Raw genomic sequence first — 11259 nt, 5'->3', positions numbered from 1 at the left:
TTTAGCGTCAGTTATTACAAAAATTGGTAGTAAGGAATATGCATGTATGTTTTTCCCTGCTGGTCCGCACTAAAAAAATGCTAGATTGTGGTCCAGTTGTAGAGTAGTGAGGAAAAGTGGGACAAAGAATATTTTAAATGAGAAATACCCTCGACCTGATCAACTATCCTACATAAAAACGACCACTGGTCACAAAGCTGTAGCGTCAGTTATTGCGAAAGCCGGTAGTAGGGAATACACACGTATGCTTTTCCCTGTTGGATCACACTAAAAAAAGGCTAGATTGTGGTCCAGCTAGAGAGTAGCGAGAAAAAGCGAGACAAAGAATATTTTAAATGAGATATACGAGAGAGATTCCCTCAACCCGATCAACTACACTACATAAAAACAACCACCGGTTATTAGGCAATATTAGAAGGTACTGCCCAGTTATTTTTTATCTGATGTTTTTTTAACGGTCCTTGAGATGCAACTTTCTCAATAATTTTTACAACTTTATGTCAATATATAGTAACAAAGCTAAACATTTATGAAAACATCTCGAAAGACAGATTTAGTACTATAAGTTTTATAAAACCAAACTATTTCTCAACACAACAACAATCAAACTTTAGGAAGTTTGATGGCATGGATTCTTGGACGTCAAAGAAAGAGAGTAATTTATAGTTAAGGCATGAGCAATCCTGCAAAGGTTTGGAAACTATAAGCATCCGGGGGCGTTGTGTACTTCTCATGAATATGTAATGCATTCGAGACCATTCTGCAAAATTGATATATGTGAAGGCATCATTTCACCTATTTCTTGCCAAGACAAATGGTGTCCTGCATTACCAGTCCACAATCAACACCCGCGCAGGGGCTAGCTTCTTCCGTTACAGTAGCGCGCTCCCTATTCTCATCTCGTGGGATTGCTAGCTAGTGCATCAGTGCTGAAGAGCGGGCAGGAGAGAGATGGTGGGGGATCCCCTGCCCATGGTGAGCTCTACCACGGGAGCAATGAACTCCCTCCTCGACAAGATGACGGCACTGGAGGCTCAGCATCCCAAGCTTGGGGAAAGCAAAAGCCTGCGGGAGGATCTGAAGCGCCTAAACGATGTCCTGCACAACTTTGCCTCGCGGCTGGTGAGGGACGCCCTCATCAACGAGTGGATGCTGCAAGCCCGGGAGGTGATCTACGACATGGAAGATTGGATCGACGGCTGCCTCACCCGTCCTTGGGAGCCGGCAACGGACATTTGGTGCTCCGATATAGCCGAACAAGTCGAAGAATTCAAGGACCAGATCGAAGACGCACACGATCGCTGCAGACGGTTCGCTCTTCTCAACAGAGAGTCCACTTCTGACGCTGGTCTTGCAGATGCTGCACCCAGCAAAGTCATCATCGATGCTGAACTGCTCTATGGGGAGGCGCCTTGCCTTGTCCCCGTCGGCAAGCCGAGGGATATGCTTGTCATGCACTTAACGGACAAAGAACAGCATCGTAAGGTGGTCTCCATCGTCGGGACTGGAGGCATCGGCAAGACAGCTCTTGCCACGGAAATATATCGACAGCTGCAAGGGCAGTTCCACTCCGGAGCTTTCGTCTATCTTGGCCGGAACCCATGTATAAAGACGACTCTAATCAGTATACTCAATCAAGTAGAGCCGAACTGGCGCTACAACATGGATTCACGGGACGACAACAAGTATTGCATACCATGGGACGAGCAGAAGGTCATCGCTAAACTCTGGGCAATCTTAAAAACAAGGAGGTAAACCTTATATATCCAAATACATATCATTCTAAAATTTACATTCTGTTATCAGGTAGCGCTCCGAAAATATATTTGGACCACATTTTTAGTAATTGATAAATATCCTTAGAAATATACATAATTGTTGAAAATATTAATTTTCTAGGATATTTTCTTTTAAGTATCATATGGATATTTCTAGCATTCGGAGTGAAGGATGCGTCTTCACTCTGGCATGTAAACATTTCAGTTTATTTCACATTTTATTTATTTCCAACATCTGTATGTAAATCCTTAGATTCATCTAACTACAATCCTCTGTTTTTTTAATAAAATGGTAATTGAGAAACCGTTATTGTTAAATGAGATTTTCACCTCTTAGTTTATAAATTGATGTTGCCTTAAAAAAAATTGCACAATCTCGGCCCACGGAATTTTCCACTTATGTTTTAGTACAATATTGTACAATAAAATAAAACCATTATGAAACGTTATTCTCATGCAACCAATGTAAAATAATGTGTAAATTTACTCAAAAATAATTGATTGACTGCATTCTAGAACACAATTATCTTTTAGTAACAAAAGGAATACCATTACAATTTTGGAGGTAGCTTTATTGTAATAAAAGAACCACTTAATTTTTCATGTCATCCTTAATTGGCAGTCTGGCACATCTAATGCACTTGAGCTACTTTGATGTTGGAGTTAGACTCCAACTGAATCTCTTTTGCTTATCGATGTTTTGATCCAAAATTGTAACATAAAAGTAGCTAGCTCTTGTTACCATGCATGCACATATGATTTTAGCCTGACCACTTTTTCTCTTTGAACTGGTCTCGTCTCCTACACCTTGCATCATGCATCATTCGTCAAAGGTCCACACATTCTTTCCATTTTTTCCCCTTCTATTATACATGTACACACCAAGTCTCGGTCATGATTATGTGTTATTTGTTGTCCAATTCTCCTATTCAAACACTTTCCACCTTATAATGGCTGTGCCAAACATCACCACAGCATGAATGCCTCATGTATGCATCTATGTGAGACCCTCTTGTGAGGATCGGTGACGTCTTAAGATGAGTGTGAATTTTGAAACCTAATTGGCTCCAGAAACTTCACAAGATAAACTTATATCAAATTCTATCTAAATGTGCTATATGTTTATCTAGTGTGTCTACTCTACCGCTTAAAAAAGTTTTGCAACATATAGCCAATCCTAGCAAACTACTCTAGGAAGATAAATACGCAAAGGTAGATAGCAAGTATGTAAATACGAAAATGTAAATAAAGTAGAGAGAGCAAATTAGACACAAGAGATTTGTATCCCGTAGTATCAATGGCATAAATTCCACCCTTAGTCCACGTTAGAGCTTGACAAGGATATTCTCCCGGTCGACATCTGGTCATGACTCTTGAGCCACCAAGCCACCAAGACAAGGCTTCAAATCGGATGAGCCACCAAACCACCAAGGTAATGTATCATCACTAACCTCTCTTCCAGTCACTTGCCGTTGTAATCACTTTGAAACTTGAGCCACAAAGGCAAGGATCCCCGCGTCCTCGCACAATCGCCTTGCCGCCGCTCCACATCAAGTCGGAGGGTCAACAAGCATGCCGACAAGTCACCAAGTCTAAGGTGTTGACGTACCTCTTGTTACAAGTTAGGATCACTTCTTGACCCCCTCTCAAAGTTGCAGCACATAGCTAGGTCTATAAACACTAATCACTATCTAGTCTTGTGCTTAATCATCGCCTTGGATGATCACTTTAAACACTTTTGTGGTTTAGATGTCTTCTCAAGTGTCTATGAGATTTCCTGTACTCTAGCAGCATACCATACATTCAAATGACCGAGTGAAGAGATATTTATAGCATCAAACCCATGAACTAACCATTGCTCCAACGGTTCACAGAAACTGTGAACACCTGATGATCTGGTGACAACAGTAGTACAAGCACCAGATCATCCGGTGAGTACAACAGAAGCAACTAGCTGTTGGAACCCACTTAAACTGTGAACACCAGATTATCCTGTGATGACTCACTGAACACTGGACACATGCACCGAATCATTCTATGTGCATATGTTTATTTAGGAGCCCTTTGCAAATAATAGTTCGATGTGTTCATTTTGTGAACACCGGATCATCCTATGATGACTCCCTAAACACCGGACACATGCATCGAATTATCCTATATGCATATGTTCATTTTGAAGATCTTTGCAAATAATAGTTCGGTGTGTTTATTTTGTAAACATCGGATAATCCGGTGAGGCAAAAGACTCCGCTCCAAACTTTCTATGAACACCGGACTATTTTTTATTATTCTCACCAGATTATCCGATATAGCACCGGATTAATTTTGATGTGAGCACCGAATTATCTGGTCAGGCAAATTTCAACAGAACAACGTTATGTATTTTGGGCATAACTTTTCGCTTTGAACTCTGATTTTGATGATCTTGAGCTCTATGGAAAGCTTGTGAAGAGCTCTACAAGATTATATAGAAATCCATCCCATTTAACCACATCAAAATTCATGTTCCGGCTTCGGTGACTTCTCCTTTGTTACATCCATGAGACATACTAAAGTATATACTTGACAAATATTTTTGTCATATTGACTATATTATCATCAATCACCAAAATCACATACATGCTCTAAAGATGTTTCACTATAATCTTTCTATGGGCATATTCACTACACCTATAGAATTAACCATCGAAGTCTCCCTATGTTGCACTGCACTATACCCTGGATCGGTAGGTAGTACATATAGAATCATTTTAGATATCAGAGTTCATATATCGTAACAGAATAAGAGTGTGTCACAAGTATTACCTGAGTAACCACATAGGGTTGGACTTACATATGGCCTATTGGCCTGATCACCAGAGGCTACCAAAAGCTACAGAGGAAACCAAAAGAAGCGGCGGAGCCCCAAACTATGCCACTAGCAGGCGACTAGGATTCCCAACCTAGAACACGCGTTATCTTCATCTTTCTATCCTTCATATGCATATGGGTCTTCTCCTTGTGGTTTGATGTTTGTATTGAGTAAGTGTGAGTACCACCCATCATACTTAGCAAATCACCATGACAAAAATGCAGATAATAGTATGCACAACTTCAAAAATGGAAGCATAAGGTTCTTTTGGCGCGTAAAGCCGAAGTTACAATATCGTTAACATAGGTTGTCAAAACCTATGAGTTAGCGTTTAGACCATGACCATCCTATAATCAATCAAGAAGTTTTGTCTTCATCTGGACACGCCATCCTCTATCCCATAATGACACTCATAGCCAACACATTACTGTCATCAAGGGCCTCACCCTTCCAATCCAGCATTTATTAGGGTCAAAACCCTTACCATTTTTTTTAACACTGGTACCCCTTCCCCGTGACCTTCTTTGAAGGCCTTATAATAGGATGTGATGCCACGGGATCGATCCCGGGAGGGCTGGCTCGACAACGGGAGGCCAAGCCAACCGAGCTACTCTCGCTTCGCAAAACCCTTACCATTCCTTAGCCACTTCATTTCTCTGGACGAGACTCAATCCACTGGGTTCATGATAACAATCTACTCAGTCTCTCACCATTTCACATTTTAAAATAGTTCTCCAAGTCTACATCCCTGACATTCACATAGTCAGCTCTTGACCGTGTGGGCATGACAATCACTACTATGTGAATCTAAGATTATGTATGTTAATTAGCTAATTAAAACACTATCCCGTCAGTTGGGTGGTAACCTAATGGCAACTTAGCAAAAACCAGATCAAGTTATTACATACATTTTTTTATGAATATATATGTGTAAACAAGATAAAGTCAGTATGTTTGTAGGCATACATATACATGTACATATGTGCCCATTGGGCTTGGGCAGAGAGAGAACACGGAAAGAGGTGAAGGTCTCAGTGAAGGGGGAGCTTGGGGAAGAGGAGCAGCCTTGCCACCTGTTCTTCACCTCCACCCGACTTAGGCAATTTTATTAAAAAGTTTAGAAGATCATAATGAATTTAGAAAGCAAATGAGAAACCATGTGAAGGAAAAAAAAATTGGATCCATCTAATTCATGTTTTTAAACAAAATTCAAAGCAAGTTTGTGTGGAAAAAAAAGATGAAAAGAATAAATCTAAGAGCAAAGAAATAGTTGAAAATTTTGGGGAGCAATTAATTTGTTGCCCATCTGCAAGCAAATCCACACAATTTGTAAAAGTAACTTGTTACATACTTGCAAGAAAATTTGATATAGTTCGAGGAGCAAGTTTTGCTAGAAATATGTCACACCCTAGCCCATTAGCAGCGGATTAGTAGTCGTGTTGTTGGCCCATGTGGACAAGTGTATTGATGTAGTGGGTTTAGTACTATTTTGGAAGTTTAGGTGGGTGAGGTCAGCTTATAAGCTTTCCTACTTCAAATATAGAACCTCCGGGTTAATTTTTTTACACAAAATGAAGGAAAAAGTGTAAGAGATGTGCTACGCATACGTGGGCTCATCCCAACAGTAGGCTGGGCTATGGAACCAAACAAGCCCTTCATAACTTCCACAATTTTGTACTAATCATGAAGGAGTACATATATGACAGCATCCCATAGCCAGTTTAAACACAAATCCGTCCTTACAAGGATTGTTTTCCTTGTGTTCAAAAGCTAGGGTTGTAATATTTCATGGTATGTAAATACCGCATTGTCCAATACTTGCACATCCACAAAGGAGTAAAAATATATATAGCTTTTTCATTGATCCAAATCAATAAGTGAGAACGATGATTCTCGTGAAAAATGGAAAGCGGAGATTATTCCTAATCTCCACCAGCCCTTCAAAGATTGATAACTTTTTTCTTTTCCACTGGCTTGAATCATGAAATTTTACTGCTGCATGGAACATGTCCTAAAGTTATTCATCTTTTGTTGCAACAGAATAAACAGAGATCAAAATCGTTGTTTTATTAAATTGCATCTCTCTTCTTGCAATAAAAAAGAATGGTAGTATTTCTATTATTGTGATATCAAGCCCTACCCGATACTGATGTCTACATTCTCATATTTGTATGTTAGTTATTTTGTTGTGCTCGATGACGTGCGGAGCAGATGGACTTGGAAGAGAATCAGTTGTGCTTTGCCCAAAAATGATCAGGCTCCTGATCGGATATTGATAACAACTTGCATCAAGGATGTAGCGCAATCATGCTGCATACATCCCAGTGATGTTGTTCTTCACATGACGGGTCTTGGCGAGAAGGACTCCAAAACATTATTTGATAGTAAAATACTTGTTTCAGAAAAACATTCGCGGCTTGAAGTTTCTGATGAAATGTTGAAAATGTGTGATGGCATACCATTGGCCATAACTGTTGCAGCCGGATTATTATCCAGGAAGTCTGAATGTTTGCTACTGAAGTCACAGATGCTTGACCAATATCATTCCACACCACAAGGGATGAGAAAGATACTGGAGATCAGTTATGTTGATCTACCTCTGCCCGTGAAGTCTTGCTTTCTGTATTTGAGTGCTTTTCCTGAAAATAATACCATCAAGAAAGACCGTTTGATGCGGAGATGGATAGCTGAAGGATTTATTCCTAAAAGAGATGAAGAAAGCTTGTGGGAAACAGGGGAGACCTACTTCAATGAGCTTATCGGTAGGAGACTAATTCAACCGTCGTTTGATGACGAGGATGATCGGCCGATTGGTTGCACTGTTCATGGTGTTGTTGTTGATTTCATGGTATCCTTGTCAGCCGAAGAAAATTTTATTACATCTGGAGCAGAGTTGAAGTCTGGACTGTTTCCATGTAGCGGGGTTCGGCGATTCTGCCTCGACTGCAGTGACGAAAACTCAACCAGTGACAAAGACGAAGCATACAACTTGAGCAGGTTGCACCTATCTAGAGTGCGATCCCTTGCATTTTCTGGGAATGCTAGAAGGATGCCTGATCTTGGGGCCTTGAAACTTGTACGAGTGCTGGATCTCGAAGATACCAAGGGTCTGGAAAACAAACATTTGGAAAGCATTGGACGTTTATCTCTGCTGAAGTACTTGGGACTTGGTGGGACCGATGTTACCAATCTGCCTCAACAAATTATGGCACTTGACAAACTGAGTACCTTAGATTTAAGGCGAACTAGAATGAGAAAATTACCAGAATTTAGAGACACAAAGCTGGTATCTCTGGTTGCCGATGAATTGGTAATAGGGACAGGAATTGGGGGAATGCAAAAATTGGAGGAATTATCAAAAGTCCTTCTGGGTGATGATGGTTCACTTGCTGATGATGTGGTAGGACTGGTTAAGTTGACGCAGCTGAAGATGCTTGGGGTAAGATTCGGTCGTTTGAACGATCAGAATGAAACCGATCGAGAGGGAGTGAAGCAATTCCTCGAGGAGGTGGGAAAATCAAACCTGCAGTCCCTTTTTCTTGATAATTACCTCCATGGTCTGCTTGACTTACTGGTTCATTCCTGGGCCAACAGAAGGCCCAATTACCTGCGAAAATTTGAGCTGAGAATACGCGGCTTCCTCCCACTAGTTCCACAGGAGATGGCCTCTCTGATAGCCCTCACGCACTTGCATATCAGAGTTTCAGAAGTAGAAGCACAAGGCATCCGTGTCCTCGGGAACTTGCCTAGCCTAGTCCTCCTAAAACTATATTCAGATACCAGCCCAAGGTTGACCGTGAGTAGCAAGGATGGCTTTCAGTGCCTCAAGGTGTTTTGGTACGACTGTCAGTATGGTGGTGGGATAATGGGGCTGCAGTTTGAAGCAGGAGCCATGCCGCAGCTCCGAAGGCTTCGCCTAGATTTCAACGTCCGGGAAACAATGTCCAAGTTTGGCGATCTCGATTTTGGTCTGAAGCACCTCTCTTGTCTCGTACAGGTCCATGCCACCATCGACTGTAAGGATACTTTAACAGCTTCCGAGGTGGAGGCCGCGGAGACCCACATCAGAACCCAAGTATCTCAGAACCGCAACAGTCCGGTATTGCACTTGAACAGAAGAGGGCAGCGCTCCAGTGTGAAGGCAGCGGAGGAGTCGGTGATCGCGATCCACAGCCTGGACGAGTGGGACAACCAGATCGACCCCAACAAGCTGGTTGTGATTCACTTCACCGCTAGGTGGTGCGGACCATCCCACGGGATGGCTCCAGTTTTTGCCGATCTCGCCAGTAAGAACCCAAATGTCATTTTCCTGAAGGTTGATGTTGATGAAATGAAGACTATTGCTGAGCAATTCCATGTTGATAAAATGCCAACCTTCCTGTTCATGACGGGGGGAGATTGCATAGACCAGGTTGTTGGCGCAAGGAAGGAAGAGCTGGAGGAGAAGCTTAATCTGCACGTGGCCCTGATGTTATCGAGAAGACTATGATGGTACTTCATATGCAGTGTTAACTCCCGTCTTCTGCCACACGGTTGCTGGGAACTAATTAATGGCATAATGCCTTTGCTTTGTGCAAAACAAAAAAGGATGAAGAGTAGGACTCTAAAAAGTGACACCTCCGGCCGCGCGCCCGGCTCAAGTCTCACGCCGTTTCAGAAACCTCTGGTTATCGTATTCGTATCTCGCAGAACGGCCGCCTTTCATCTCCGTTACATTGTATCGACTGTTTCTTTTACGCGTCACAAGTTTACATGTTTAATTTGCGCGTTGTTCTATTGCCACATGTGTCATTGCTTCAACTATTCTTATCGATTTGTGTCAGACTGCAGTAATAATAGTCCTAACATTTGAAGCTGTGGCCTTATTTATGTGTGTGGATATCATATCAAGGCCTAATGTATGGGCTATATATGTAAAACACGGTGATATGTTTGTACTGCTTCATGGCTTCTTATTTTTCCAAGGACGCAGGTATCTGAATCTGTTGACTGCATTACTCATATACATCTACTGTGTCGGTAGCTTTCCTCGTAGATTTTGCATCGATGTGTCTGCTATCTACCTTCTTCATGTTAAACGCACACTTAAACCGGTTTGAGGCACTCCAGAACGGTGTAAGCCCCTTTTCTGTGCTCCATACGTCTTCACAGGTACATCATGACATAATTCAGTGATTTTTTTTTTTTGAGAATACGCAGAAGAGCTACATATCTTTGTAAATATGTTTATAGTAAGGAGGATAAAATGCCCGGTTACAATGTGAGGCCGCAGGCGCTCGCATAGGCTGTTACAATTTGGGATTTATGACTTATACGGACCCTTTTACAACTGTGTTTCCTGCCTAACTAACCCACTAGGTGCTCGAGCTTGGTCGCAGACTTGCCATGTCTTTGGCCCCGGCAATGATCCAAAGGCTGAAGGTTTCCTTGATCAGCCCCAGAACATGGTGGCATTGTTCGGCGATACTATGGTGGCATTGTCAGGTGGTACACCTGACCTCGGTTTCCAGTCGCGGGCTGTCACGTATGATCTCATCCACAGGGAATCGTGGGCTGTCGTGTACGATGATAGACGGAGCGGTGCGCAAAAAAAAAAAGAACAGAACTGTTTTATTTTCATTTTCATGTGGAGAGTAGCAATGGAATGTATGTCTTCGGAATCATTTCAGGATAAATAAGTGGGTCCAATTGTGCAAGCAAGGGTATGGACTATTGAGGGACACCTAGGAACTTGAGGTGATAAAAAAAATTTGAAAAAAAAGTCCATTTACCACATGAACAATTCACTTTGTTTGTTTGATTCCCAAACAAACTTTTGACTCATGTTACTACCCCGGACTATTCAAATGTGCTAAATTTACCCCCAATAAAATTTCTCCTTTTTTTTCTCATCGTACAAGCTGTATTTTAATTATGAATTTTGAGGGATGAAAGAAGACATTATACCCAATGTTAGAAAATGTTTTAAAAATTTTGTCCTTACCTATACTATATCTATGTTTTTGTCACTACTACAGAATAGATCATAAGTAGCGTCTCATCATTGTCGGTTCAAACGTAACCGGTACTGTTGACGTATCAGTATCGGTTCTTAAACTCCTGCGCGCGAACTACGATTGAGGTGCCACTAATTGGCACTGATAGCAGTGCCGGTTCTTGGCGCCTCAATTATTACTCGTGCGTAGGAGTTTAAGAATCGACACTGATAGTCACTATCAATGCCGGTTGGAACTAGAACCGGCACTGATGTCTGTGTTATATTTATATCCAACACTTAGCTGCTCTCCTCGTTTGCTCCATTCAACCTGATGCCGCTCACCCTCCCCGACCGCCGCCTCCTCCCCATCTGCAACCTCCTCGTTTTGCGTCGGATCCTCGTTCTCTTCCTCGTCGCGCGCCAACCGCCACCTCCTCCTCCTCGTCGCGCACCAACCGCCGCCTCCTCGTCCTCGTTGCGCGCCGACCGCCACCTCCTCGTCCTTGTCGTGCGTCGGCTCGCCGCCACCTCCTCGTCCTCATCGCGCGCTGAACCATCGTCGCCTCCTCATCGCCAACTTGACATCCCCATGACGAGCAGCAGCAACAGTGGAGGTGGAGGACGTAGATCTAGGAAGCGTGGAGGCGGCCGCT

At 42.4% G+C, this 11259-nt stretch overlaps 1 protein-coding gene across 1 annotated transcript; it reads left to right on the top strand.

Moving 5' to 3' along the window:
• Positions 1–738: 738 nt before the first annotated feature.
• On the top strand, positions 739–9484 carry LOC133896397 (disease resistance protein RGA5-like). The gene is made up of 2 exons (XM_062336992.1): positions 739–1751; positions 6808–9484. Exons 1-2 carry the CDS (start codon positions 952–954, stop codon positions 9116–9118), a joined length of 3111 nt encoding a protein of 1036 aa, XP_062192976.1. The 5' UTR covers positions 739–951; the 3' UTR covers positions 9119–9484.
• The last annotated feature ends 1775 nt before the right edge of the window (positions 9485–11259 follow it).

The sequence above is a fragment of the Phragmites australis genome, chromosome 16 (assembly GCF_958298935.1).
Source record: "Phragmites australis chromosome 16, lpPhrAust1.1, whole genome shotgun sequence".
Lineage (NCBI taxonomy): Eukaryota > Viridiplantae > Streptophyta > Magnoliopsida > Poales > Poaceae > Phragmites > Phragmites australis.
The sequence above is the reverse complement of the archived record's forward strand: the minus strand, read 5'-3'. Positions and strand labels throughout refer to the sequence as shown.